This window comes from Elgaria multicarinata, chromosome 1 (genome assembly GCF_023053635.1).
Source record: "Elgaria multicarinata webbii isolate HBS135686 ecotype San Diego chromosome 1, rElgMul1.1.pri, whole genome shotgun sequence".
NCBI classification, from domain to species: Eukaryota; Metazoa; Chordata; class Lepidosauria; order Squamata; family Anguidae; genus Elgaria; species Elgaria multicarinata.
In genome coordinates, this window is record NC_086171.1 from 143,199,451 (window position 1) to 143,213,548 (window position 14,098).

Below are 14,098 nucleotides of genomic sequence, written 5' to 3' on the forward strand. Positions count from 1 at the left end.
AGAGAGAGGGGTGGAGGTGGGGGAAGAAAATAATTTAATATGTTTTCAAGTTACCTCACTGAGCTAGGACTGGCAGGGTTGTCGTGAGGGTAAGAGAGAGAGAAAAGAAATGAATTTAATTTGTTTAAAGGTTAACTCACAGGCCTAGCACTGGCCTGCTACTTTAAGATGATTACCTTGCAGACATATCTTAGGGGGCCTGAGCAACACCAGGTAGAAACTTGAAATTTGGCACACTGATAGGTCTGGCTGCACAATGTACCAGAACAATTAAAAACATTAAATTTTGGATTTTAAGTGTTTTTTAAGAATTTAATAAAAAAAACCTGAGACTTATGGCTACAACTCCCAGCATGCCTTAGGTGGAACTTCCACGAGTCTTCCCTTGCGACCAAACTATGACTCATTGTCATGACCTGTACAAATTGCTATTATTCCTTCAGGACATTCCATAAATAAAAGTCCTTCAGCAGGAGATATTAAAAATTGTTTCATGTTCTAAACAATATTCACCGATTTGAGCAATGAAGGGGGTATCAGCTAGTCCTTAATAAGATTCATTAAATGATAAACCTACAGTTTGCAAAACAACATTAAGGCTCTACAGTTTTCAACCAAGCACCAAAAAGCAGGGAAATTGGGAGTTAAGGCTCCTCCCTAAGGAGGCAGAAAGTGCAAGTGAAATTCTCATTCTCCTAAAGCAGATAAACCCTGAAGACAGGATGGAGAATATGATATGCAGAGGTGACTGTGGGGTTGTGGAAAACTGATGACAAACAACTTAGGGTCACCTACTTCTCTTTTTTTGTATAGAGCAGCCCTTCCCCAACCTGGTGCCCTCCAAATGTGTTGGAGTACAACCCCCATCACTGCAAGTCAGTATGTCCCATGGTCAGGAATACTGGGACTTGTAATCTCAAACATCTGGAGGTCAGCAGGTGATGATATGCAATAGGGGTGTGCATGGACCCCCTGATCCACTTCACGCCCAATCCGCAAATTGCGGATCGGGCCCGCTCCTCCCGGCCTCGATCCGCCTAGGGGAAGCTCCGCTCCGCTGCGGAGCTCCGGCTCCAAATTGGAGCTCCGCAGTGGCGGGGAGTGGTGCCAGATAAGGCCCCCCTCCCTCCTCCCCCTTACCTGTGTCCGTCGCGGCCCATCCCAGCTTCACTAGAGCCCACGGCTCAACCAGGAACTGTAGGCCCTGATTGCGGCCTACACTTCCTGGTTGAGCCGCGGGCTCTAGTGAAGCTGGGATGGGCTGCGACGGACACAGGTAAGACCCCCCTCCCCCTTACCTGGCTCTGCCACTGTTGCCGCACGGGCAGCGGCGGCAGGGCCAGGTAAACCCCTCTCCCTTACCTCCATCCGTCCGCGGACCCGCAGCTGCTTCAACGGAGCCCGAGGACTCAACCAGGAAGACCAGGCTGCAGTTGCGGCCTAGTCTTCCTTTTTGAGTCCTTGGACTCCATTGACGCAGCCACGGGACCGTGGACAGATGCAGGTAAGACCCCCTCCCCCTTGCCCCCTTACCTGGCTCTGCCGCCGTCGCCGCACAGGCGGCGGCAGCAGCAGGTCCAGGTAAACCCCCCTACCTCCTCTCGCTTACCTGCATCCATCCGCAGTTCCGCGGCTGCTTCAACCGAGCCCAGGACTGAAACAGGACCAGTCTTCCTGTTTGAGTCCTCGGGCTCCATTGAAGCAGCCGTGGGACCGCGGATGGATGCAGGTAAGACCCCCCTCCCCCTTGCCCCATTACCTGGCTCTGTTGCCGTTGCCGCACGGGTGGCATCAACAGCGGCAGGGCCAAGTAAACCCCCCTTACCTTTTTTGCGGAGCTCCGGATCGAGGCGAAGGATCCGCCTTCACCTCGATCCACTCCGCAACGCTCCACGGCTCCCCCGATGCTCTTCGCCTCCGCCTTAAGCGGAGGCAAAGCCCCCCGATCCGCTCCTGCTTCTCCGGTCCGAGGAGAAGTGGAGCACATCCCTAATATGCAATATGATATGCATAGGTAACTGTAGGGTTTTTTCTTAGAGCATCTGCTCATGTTGAGAGTTGCAACCCAGCACATCTGATGAGCACCAGGTTTGAGAATGCTGTTTTAGAGCAAGGGCAGGCAGAATGTAGATCTCCAGATGTTTTGGAGTTCAACTCATAAAAGTCCGTGTCAGCATGGGCAATGATCAGGAATGCTGTGAGTTGATTACCATTTTCCAAAGACCTGATAGGTTAACTGCCCTAAATAAGCCACCCACAGAGCCCCTACTGCATTGGTTCTGTGGGTGACCTATTTGAGCCTATTTGAGCCATTGCAGGTGTTAAAAAAAGCCCCACATGACAAGCTACCTCATCATAGGCAGCTCAGTGCACCTAAACACTATGGCTTCACATGTTGTGTGAACCCAAACATTTTCTATATCCATAAAAGGAGATCAGGGTGTATCTTTTGTGAACACCAGGTTTAGATAGGAAGCCAGCTTCTGTTGAGGTTAAACTGAATGATCTGCAGGTTTAAATCAAGAATGATTTGCAAAGGAGTATTTGTTCCTTCCTGATGCACAAAAAAACAGAAAGCCATCATCTCTCTTTTACTCACACACACACACACACACACGGATCCTCTCTCTCTCCCTCTGCCAGGCATTCTTTCTCACATAAAGACACGCACACACACAACAAACTATATACAGTTCACCTTGAGAAACCATTCTCATCCACAAGTCTCATCTCTGTAGGGTGTCATCCATCCACACACCAAATCATAAGTGTTAAGGCTGTAAATAAATGTGATCGCAGGATTTATAGTTGTTGCTTTTGTTCTGTATATGGATGGGCTTCTTCTTGAAGCTGGCCCCTCCCAGAAATTTGCATGTCCTTTGACCTTGGCATCAACCAGAAGGTCTCCCGTGGCTCCACCTCCTCTCCATGTTATCCTCACAACAGCAACACTTTGAAGTAGGTGACTCGCCCAAATTCACCCAATGGGCGAGTGGGCCCTAGAACCCAGATCTCCTGACTCCCAGTCCAACAGCTTAGCCACTACACCACACTGGCTCTCTTCTGATGCAGGTCAAACTGTGTGTATGTGTGTGGTTCTCCATTTCTTAGAGAAGCCCTGCTTGCTGATAGTTGAGATTTGTTTTTCTTGTAATGATCACAAATGTTACTTTGTAGCAAGAGTCCAAGCTGAAATAGACTCAGTGATTGGCCAGTCACGACAACCAGCGATGGACGACAGGGATCGCATGCCCTATAGCAATGCGGTTATTCATGAAGTTCAAAGGATAAGCAACATTGCGCCTATCGGTGCACCACGAATGACAACAAATGACACAACAGTGGCTGGATTTCATTTGACCAAAGTAAGTGTTCAAGAAATAGATCTAATCTTCATAATGCATCTCCCCTTAAGATGCCAAAACATTAAGACAAGAGTATAACCATTGAGTCATATCAGACCATTCAGTTGTCACTAGGCTGTGCACGGACACACACACACCGATCCGCTCTGGATCCCGAACCACAACTTTCGGATTGGGTCCGCTCCACTTTGGGACAATCCACCTCCGTTCCGTTCCGCTCCGTGGTTGATCCGGAGCTCCGCTTTCCCCCATAGACTTGCATTGAAAATGTAAAACACCTATAACTTTTTTAGTTTTCAAGTTAGAAACATGAAAATGGGCACCATGATAGCTTCTAAATACATCCTTAGGCATGGCCACTTGGAAGGAAACTGGACCATCCCCTGATTTGGGGGAATTTTTAAAAGATTTCCCCCCATTTACAGAAATGCATGAATCTCCGTTATTTTGTAAGCTACACACATCTAATTGGGCACCATGATAGCTTATTCATCCTTATTCATGCCAATTTTGAAGGAAATGTGATCATGCCCTGATTTTGGGGGAAATTTTAAAAGATTCTTCCCCCATTTACAGAAATGCATGTATCTCCATTATTTTGTAAGCTACACACATCTAACTGGGAACTAGGAGAGCTTCTAAATACATCCTTATTCATGCCAATTTTGAAGGAAATCTCTCCTGATTTATGGGGAATTTTTAAAATTAAACCTAAATTAGAATCTTCTTCTCAGGTTAACCACTTCAAAAATGAACACATGGAACTTCAAGATAGAAAATTATTAAACTGTGTGAGCATACAGCACATAGCTGGTCATGGGATAAACAACTCAGACCTTGCGTTGCCATGCTTGGGTTGCAATCCTTCTAAAAATTTAATTTCTTTCATGCCATCCACTCATTTCAAAGTGCTATAACGTGTTCATTTTTCAAGATGCACACACACACACCTCAAACAGAGATGCCATTGAATGGATGATCTTTTCAGGGTCTGTCACAGTTCACACACTCCAGGGTATGCCCAGCCAATAATTGTAATAACAATAATAATAACAGTAATAATGACAATGATGATGAGTCTACATTGTCACAGAAGATTCAGTGATCATGGCAGCAGCACATAAAAAATGCAGCTGCTTTTTCATCACGCAGAAGGACTAATGCCCTGAGTCAAAGCAAGACACGCACAAACTGGCCCTCTGAGGCAGGCACTGAGGAGGAGAGGCAGCAGCAGACAGCTCTGCAGGCACAAGTCAGTAAGCCAACGATTGTTTCCAGGCCATTCAAAGGCAGAAACACAAGCCGGCCCTGTGAGGTGGGAACAGCACAGAGAGATGCCTTTGCATCCCATAAATAAAAGGAGGCAAGCAGGACAACAGGACAACTTTGTGCTCCTTGCTTCAGAGTTGATTGAATACACAGCCATTAAATCATCATCATCATCATCATCATCATCATCATCATCATCACATCAACAAGAATTAGAACAAAAAGGCTGAACGACTTTATTACCAGTATATGAAAGTGGACGTGCCCAATGCTCTGGAAACAGTGGACTGTGCCACCACCTCTCAGTCGTTCGGCTGGTCCTGTCTAGGTGCCTGCCTTTGAGAAGCCACATCACACATCAACTCGTGCAACTCATTGGTTTCCACTGTTTCCCCTTTCAAGGGTTCTGATTTCCCTCAAGGGCAGTGGTCACTGGGCACATCCATATGCCGTACAGGACATCATCCACTTGCACCACTGCTATCCAGTTGTCCACCAAGGTTATTGTGGGTACCTTGCAGTGTTGTGTTGCCTGTTATTTTACTTTGTATGTTATTTAAGGTTGTGTGTGAGTTTGCTCGGGCTACTGCTTCATTAATCCACTACACACTGAAAAAAGTCCGACCCAAAGACAAAGAAAGAAAAGTTACTCAGTATCACTTTTTGCTTATTCCCTCCTCCAACATTGGGATTGGAGGATGCTTCACATGGGCTGATCACTTATCATGATTGGGAGATGAACCTCTCTATCAATGCTGGGGGGAAAAGGTTCCCCACTCCCATTTCTACCCATTCTTTAAAAATTAATTGCAAGCAAACAGCACAACATAGATTTTTGAGAATCTACACAAATGATCCCCAATCATCAATGTCTAAGCACAATAATTTTCAGGGATCTAGCTTTAAAAACAAAGAAGTTATAGGCGTTTTTTCACCCAATGCAATCCTATGTTAAAAACCATTCCATAATGGTGGACGGAGCTCTGAAATGACGTGGAGCACTCCGCAAATGAGTGAACCGCTCTGCATCACCCTCCCAACCCAATTCATATCCACCTCTGGCAGAGGCGAATTGGGTCGCTCCACTCCCGTTTCTATGACCCGGAGTAGAGCAGAGCCCTAGTTGTCACTGGATGAGAAAAGCTTACTTCAGTGATCACCACTGTTTAGGGTCAGTGGGCACATTTGGATTTTTGAAAGAGTTGAGCACTCATGGGTCTATTACATGGGTCTATTACAATGACAAGGATATCTCCTATACAATCCCTGGAAATCCTGATCCTTTATGAACTTGTTTATACTAATGCTTATCCTGGCATTTAGAGCCAGGATAATGTGGAAAAAAAGGATGGTACTGTCTTAATAGATATGAAAGGAGCATGCTTAGAGGGGAAGTATTCAATTCAAACACCTCTCCTCCCATGTGATGCAGCCCATAACAATCATGTGTAAGAAAAGGAAGTACAAAGCTCTTGGTAAGCAATGTGATTTCACTTCATTATAATAACACTTTTTATATAAAAATATAAAAGGTGACCAGAAGTTACAAGAATTGACCAGAAGTTACGAGAATTACTAAATAATGATCAAAGGATCTCATAGTGAAAAATTAACCCTCCTTTGTTTGTCTGCAGATAAGAGATGGAGGCTTACTTCAGTTGTAGATCCTTTGACCAATATACTAAGGAGTTCCATGATACGTTAATCTACTTTCTTTTCTACTTTTTCTTTGGCAGGGAACCATCTTGATCCCCAACTTGACATCACTGCTGTTTGACAGTGAAGAATGGGAAACACCCAATGTCTTTAATCCTGGCCATTTCCTGCAGAATGGTCAGTTCAGGAATAGGGAAACATTCATGCCGTTTTCCACAGGTAAATAAAAACAAAGTGGTACTTCTCAAATTATTGCCTGCAACTGTGAGTATGTGAAGGCCCGAGTCCCCATCTCCTGCTCTCACCATGCCCAAGATGGCCCTCACTAATTCCTAGAGTTGGTGTTGCTTTTCCCCATTTTCAAACACACTTTTGCTTGGGGAACAGGAGCCCTGTCCTGTCTGGAACAGGAGCAGCTCTGTATCCCTCTGCTAGCTGCATTCTGAACTAAGCCACTTCCAAATGTAAAGAGAAAAGGGCAGAGGGGGATTTATACACTCAACCATATTACAAACTCTAAGTTGGGGAGAGTTCCCTTTGAAGTTATCAGGAGCAGATAAACCCAAAATGGTGCCCTCTTCCATTGCCCCCAAAGTTATGGAATTTCCTCTCCTAAGAGCGTACTGCATCTTTTGGATGTATTTGGGAAATCTTTCCATTTGGAGTTGGCTGTACAGACGGGTGCAGGATATTAGGTATAGAGGTTAAATGCTTGTCCCCCACAAACGCCTTTCCCTGGAACAACCCACTTTCACCTGACCTGCAACTGTTTGGTGTTTTTCTAGCATTTTTGCAGCATTTCTACCAGTAAGTAAGTCTCTCCTAGGTTTGGAATTTTGCCCCCTCCCTCTTGCCTTCGGCCCCACCCACCCACTAGGGGTGTGCTCTGCTTCTCCTCTAACCGGAGAAGCAGGAGGTGAAGAGGATTGGGGGGCCGGCGAATCGAGGCGAAGAGGATCGCCTCAATCCAGAGCTTCGCCTGAAGGTAAGTGGGGGGGAGGGGGACTAATCTGGCGCTGCCGGTGCCGCCATCCATGCAGCAGCAGTGGCGGCGGCACCAGGTAAGGGAGCAGGGAGGAAGGACGCTTACCTTCCTCCGTTGCCGGCTTCAATTGAGGCCCCGGTTGAAGCTGGAAGTAAAGGCCGAGGCCTCTTCTGGCTTCAACCGGGGCCTCAATTGAATCCCGCGACGGAGGAAGGTAAGGGGGCAGGGTGGGTGGGTGGTTTCTCTTGTTCCACCGCAGCCGCCGCCGTCCATATAATGACGGTGGCGAAGCCGGATCTCGCTCCGCTCCGCGGAGCGGGAGACAGGAGGAGCAGCGCGAAGAGGATCGGGCCACGAAGCGGATTGCGGGGTCCGTGAACACCCCTACCACCTACCCCTAGACTGTGGCCACCAAGAGCTTATCTGAAATGGAATTCAGCCCTGTGTCATTCACCATTGAAAAAGTCCTCTGCTCACATGGACACTTTGTGTCTCTCTTCTAGGAAAGCGAGGTTGCCTTGGAGAGCAGTTGGCTAGGATGGAACTTTTTCTTTTCTTCACTGCCCTAATTCAGAAGTTCACTTTCCAGGCTCCGAAGGATGTGACATTAAGCCTGGACCACAGGATGGGATTTACAAGGAGCCCACTGCCATACCAGATATGTGCATTCTCTCGCTAAGGGAAACCACACTACTCTGAAAAGAAGTGCAGCTTCATATCTGTATGCGTTAACCATTCCAAAGTATAGAAGAGCACTTACCCACTCTCACTTTAACGTGTTGCCATCAGCATTACTAGAAGGATGATTTAATAAAATCCCAGTTAATGAATGGATATATCCCTGTGGCACTGGAATAATAGAATTTGTCGAACATGTCGTTTTGCATGTAACATGTATGAGGAATGCAGAAGGAAGCTAATCTTTCCATTATTAACAGCCTTTTCTGGATGTAACCCCACAACTTCGCTACTCTGTACAGCACCATGTACATTGATGGTGCTATATAAATAAATAAATAATAATAATAATAATAATAATAATAATAATAATAATAATAATAATTTGTTTAAGGGATGTGCCCTCCCATGTCTCTAAGTTTCTTATGACCTAAATGCAAATTAGAAAAAAAAATGTTGCAATCCTGCTGAGAGAAGGAACTTCACAAAGCTGTATTTTGTTTTAATGTCCCTTTTTATCTATCTTTTGTACATTTTATATTGATTTTACTGGTCTGTTACCATAATAAATAATTGATTGATTGATTGAAGTGGGGTTGGCTGATTATATCACCTCCATTTCTGTTTATTGAAACAATATCCACCATTGTTCTGTTATTATGCCTTGTCCCGTTTTAGTGCCTGGATTTGGAGTGCTCCGAAATGAGGCTTTATTATGCATCCACCATGGTTTCATTGCATGGGACTGGTGGATGGGGGAAGGGTTCAAACGACACCATGATCCATTTGTAAGCAGCCCATGTGGAAGAATCCTGCATTATTCAATAAACAGAAAGCAAGAAGCCATGTTGGATTCTGCAGAACTGCCTTGGTTAGGTATTCAAGAGTCATTAGTTGGCTCCTCATTTGGTTTAAGATACTCTATTTGAAGTGCTGCATCTGCTTTAGAGTTCCTTGGTAGATCACATCTGTTCTATCCTAATTCTGGAAGACAGGCTGCTAATGGCCATGGTGGCTGGCAATGATAGGAATATGAAGTTTTCAAAGAGTGCCTCATGCCTATATTTGGGGACTGCTTGAATCATTGTTGCACTAGAATTAAGAAATCCTTGTTAATCTGCTTGGTTCTGTGCTATGTGCAGTGCTACATTTATCGTCACAACATTTTATCCTTACAACAACCCTGTGAGGTAGGTTAGGGTGAGAGTCTATGACTGGTCCAAAGCCATCCAATGAGCTTCTCCTCCTCCTGCTCATCTTCAAAAAATTAGAAACCAAATGCTTAGTCCCATGGCACATTCCACCCTTATTCTCACAATATTAGATCCTCAAAACCATCCTGTGAGTTAGGTTAGAGTGGGAGTCTGACTGGGTGTGCGTGACATGACAACCCTACATGGCTAACTAGTCACGGTGGGTGGTCATGTCATCCAACCCTAGACCATTTTGGGTTAATTTTGGACATCAAGCCTGACAACTCATGGAATTGTTCGAGCCATGATGTGTGGTGTGTTATCTGAATCCAGCAGAGCCATTTCATTATGGGCTACGGCTACCAGGTACAGAGGATCTCAGTAAGAGCAGCAAAAAATCCTGCTAATATTTGCAATCATGCCAGCACGTACCACCTCAAGACTCACTCACCAGGGACTGCCCTTGCAATGATACTCAAATGTCACTTTGGAGGGGCTGGCATTTGTACACCAAGCCTGTGGTTTTTTCAGCCCTAGAAATGTGAACAAATGTGACCATGGTTTATTTTATTTTAGTTGTCTGTCTTCTGCAATTGCTCAAGTGCCCCATTTTGGCTGTCCAATAAGTGTCGCCTTGCCTTCTCAATGTCCGTATATATTTCAGCTGTCAAAGAAAGTGCACTTGTGAAAAACTGACAAAAAACTAAAAACGTTTGTGCAACTTTCCAGGGCTGAAAAAATAGTGTCAAAAGATTTATGACCTCATTTATGAGATATATATATATCCAGAAAATAAAAAATGGGTAGTGATCTGAGTGGGGGGGTGCAGGATAGACAGACAAGACATGTTCAGCTGTGAAAGACACTGGGGAGGCTGTCTAAACCCTCGGAAAACCCTGGGGTGTGTGGCAGCGTGGTGGGAACTATATGAAGCTGTGGAGAAAAAGTCATGGACTTAACCGAAGTTGTTTCTCCAGAGAGAGGTGAGGACATGCATGATAGCATCAAGATAACCCTTTGTCTGAGGCTGTTGCTAGATGAGCGTTTAGCCCAGGCTGATACCCGGGCTCACCCCTGTGCGTGCAGATGACACACAGGGGATCCCCGGGTCGGCCAGAGCTAAACCCTCCCTTGACCCCCGGGATCTTCTTGTGGCCTGGATAACCAGATCCTCTTGTGGCCTGTTATTTCCGCAGCCCCGGGCTGAGCCAGGTCTAGCTGTTTCTGTGGCTTTTCCCGGCTACGTGGCTTACTTGTGAGTAGCCGGGAGAAGCTGCGCTGTGCCCTTCGGGCTGGGGGGGAATCATGGGGGGAGAGATGGAGGCTGGGGGGGGTAGAGCAGACCCAGCAGGAGAGATGGGGACATTGCGGCTGGGGGGATTGGAGATCGCGGCCCGGGGGGGGCAGAGGGGGCATCGGACATGGCGAGCAAGCGGGAGTGAGCACGTGGGGGGTGAACGAGTGAGTGGGGCAAGGGGGTATCAGACATTGGGGGGGAATCGGGGGCAGAGGGGAGCGGGAAACCTTTTTTAAAAAGACCTACACTATCATTGGTGCACTCCTGCGCACATGGCCCCTTTAAAAAATGGCCGACGTGATGGGTCTTTCCCTTACCCCATCCCATGTCATGTGTAGACTGGGGCGATGGCCCGTGCTAGCTGCAGCGCAGGCTCGCCCCTACTCCCCACTGGATTAACAGGTAGGTCTAGCAAGGCCCTCAGTCTGGAGTTGCAGCAGAGGCATGACCGGGCAGTGCCTGGTGGAAGGTGACCTGCGATTGGTTACCTTCCACCAAAAAGAGAGCGGGGGTGGCTCAGAAACCCCACAGGTTTACCCGACGCCACTCTGGAGGAAGCGCAGGGTTTGAAAGGGGAGAGGTGGCAACCCAGCACTGTGAAAACACCCCCTGGGATGCTGCCCAGAGGACCGAGGAGGAAGGAGGTGAGCTCCAGCATCTGTCGGGGATACCATGGGTTTTCTGTGAACAACCCATAACTGCACAGAAGAAAAATCATTTAAAATGGCAGAATGCTCTATATTAGGGGTGTGCTCCGCTCCGATTAGGAGTGTAGAAGCAGTAGCGGATTGGCCTGCTCCGCCTTACCCAGAGGCGGAGTAGGAGCGGACCGCGGACCCCTAGAAGCAAGGCGAAGAGAAGTGGCCATTTTTCGGAGCTCCTAGTTCAGGCGGAGCGCTCCGGTCGCCATCTTGAAAACATTTCGCCATAGGATTGCATTGCGGCAAATAATCACGCATAACTACGTTCTTTTTGAAGCTATCGTTCTGGAAATTCTTGTGCTCAGAGAGTCATGGATGGGGGTCATTTTGAGACCACTCTCACCTCTCTGCGTTGTGCGGGTCGCGTGCTATATTTTTGTGAAAATCGGGTCAACCGCGCGGCTCAAACGGCGTTTTCGGCTTTTCGCCCATAGGATTGCATTGAGGGAAAGAATCGGGGATAACTGGGGGGGGGGGTTTAAGCTATCGTTCTGAAAATTCTTGTGCACAGAGAGTCGTGGATGGGGGTCATTTTGAGACTACTCTCAACTTTCTGCGTCCTGTGGTTCTTGTGCAATATTTTTTTAAAAATCGGGTCAACCGCGCGGCTCAAACGGCGTTTTCGGCTTTTCGCCCATAGGATTGCATTGAGGGAAAGAATCGGGGATAACTGGGGGGGGGTTTAAGCTATCGTTCTGAAAATTCTTGTGCACAGAGAGTCGTGGATGGGGGTCATTTTGAGACTACTCTCAACTTTCTGCGTCCTGTGGTTCTTGTGCAATATTTTTTTAAAAATCGGGGTTTGGGGTTTTTTGTTTTTTTTTGGAAGCGATGACAGGCACATTCAACTCCCAATCCTGATGAGAATTGATCTCCTGAGAAAGCATCCTCCTCCAATCCCAGCGTTGGAGGGGGGACTAAGGCAGACCCACCCTCAGAACTTTCTGTTTTGTGTCTCTTTGTGGGTTGGCGTTTGTGGAGGGAACACTTAGTTAGTTAGTGCTCCTGCTTTGGACTTTGGAGATAGATTAGGATAGATTTAGTTTGGTGTGTGTGTGTGTGTTTGTTTGCTTCTTTCTGACTTATAGCTTAGTTTGCCCTGTGTTTTTCCCTTACTTTGATTTAATATAAACTTTATTTTTAAATTTTGGAGTGTGTGTTTGGTGGGTTGGGTTGGTTGCCCCCCCTTCCCTCTATTAAAGCCTGACTGTTCTGCTTTTGTGAAAGCTTTCTTTTGAAAGCATACACACACTTCTTGTCCCATTTCCCTACATTTATTAGTAATATTCTTAAACATATTATTATATTCTTTTACATATTCTTAGTACTATAGTATATATATTAGTATATTCTCATACATATTATTAGTAGTAGTAGTAATATTTTATTCTTCTTATACATATTAGTAGTTGGTTGGTCCCCCTTCCCTCTCTTAAATCCTGATTGTGTTTCCTTCTATCTATATACAAATAAATACCAAAAAAATATAATTCTCTTTTTCTTCTCTGTGTAACTTGGACTGCGAGTGTGCACTGCTTTTGTGAAGTCCCACTTCTTGTCCCATTTCCCTACATTTAAACATATTATATTCTTCTTATACATATAGTACCTTATACATATTAGTAGTAGTATTAATATTTTATTAGTCATCATGAGAAGAGGAAGCAGGCGTGCTGAAAGCAGCAAGGCTCAGGCTGGCACCCGTAAGCAGGCAGGTGGCAAGAGGCAGGTGGCAGCAAGAGGCAGGTGGCAGCAGTGCCATTAGAGGAGGAGGAGGAGTATCTCCTTCATTATCCTTTGAGCCCATGAGCCCGCTGATGGACCTAGATGAGGTCCTCAGCACAGTGGAGGGGGAGGAGGAGGAGGCGGTGGTCCTCCAGGATGTGGGGGCTGAGGAGGAGCAGCAGCAGGCTGAGGCTCTCTCCCCAGTCTCATCTCACCCCTCTTCTGCTGCCACCCCTGTTTCTGTGGCAACACCAGAGAGCTCAGGCAGGCAATTGGTGGTGTCACCACGGAAACGAAAGACAAGCATCGTGTGGGACCACTTTGAGTTGGGAGCGGATCCCCGCTTTGCTGTCTGTCGCCACTGCAAACTCAGCCTAAGCAGGGGTTCATCTACAGGGCATTATGGAACCAGCAGCATGAAGATGCATCTTCAGAGGAAGCACCAGTCGGTCTTGCTGGGGAAAGAGGCGGGCAAGGCGACTGGTTCCAGGGGAAAGCCGAAGGCTGCTGCTGGCACTGCCACTCTAAGCTCTCCATCTCCCATCCCCACAAGGGTTAGGCAGGCAACCCTGCAGGACATGAGGTGGGGGAAGTATGGACCCACAAGATGGCGTTTTCCAACGCCCACCCAGGGTGCTACTGTGGTGGGGCATCTGCCGGGACTGACTCCTCCCCAATACTAGATCTATGACATGTCACTCTGCCTGCCTCTCTGCCCGCCTGGTGCCTGGGAGATGGGCTTTGCGGTTCGTGCCCAGCACCCTCCGGCACGCTTGCTCCCAGTCGTCCTCCTCTGTGCCCCTCAAGGCGTAACTGCTGGCTTAGAAAGAAACAACCAGCCATCTTTGCCTCACTTGCTCCTTGCGCCCGCTTACGGGTTGGTTTGCTATGCGTTAGTGCTCAAGTCATCCTTGCGGCACTACAATGCATGTTGCCTGCCTGCCTGCCTGCCTGCTTTCCCTCCCTTCTCCCCTTCCCGCCTTGCAGGGATGGTGTATGTGTCTTGCTTTGACTCAGGGGAGAAGTCCTTCCTGCGCTCACTTAGACTTTATCAAGTTCAATAATCCCTTTTTCAAATGTGCCAGAAGATTTAGGGTTATCTCGTGGCATGTTGGGATTTCCTTGGAACTGGCCCCATTGAGCTGTCTGCATTGCAACTTTAAATCCCTGACATACTGGAGTGCCCGATTTTCAAAAGTTCCCCTAACATCAGGGGATGATGGGATTGC

General features: G+C 47.1%; 1 protein-coding gene across 1 annotated transcript in view; it reads left to right on the forward strand.

The window, feature by feature from the left end:
* Nucleotides 1–8,237, forward strand: part of LOC134406708 (cytochrome P450 2J2-like) — a 28,969-nt gene extending 20,732 nt beyond the window's left edge. Inside the window, exons 7-9 of the mRNA XM_063138241.1 lie at nucleotides 3,178–3,365; nucleotides 6,371–6,509; nucleotides 7,779–8,237. Of these exons, the coding sequence (XP_062994311.1) occupies nucleotides 3,178–3,365; nucleotides 6,371–6,509; nucleotides 7,779–7,954 (503 nt within the window). The 3' untranslated portion in view covers nucleotides 7,955–8,237. The remainder of the gene's footprint in view (nucleotides 1–3,177; nucleotides 3,366–6,370; nucleotides 6,510–7,778) is intronic.
* The last annotated feature ends 5,861 nt before the right edge of the window (nucleotides 8,238–14,098 follow it).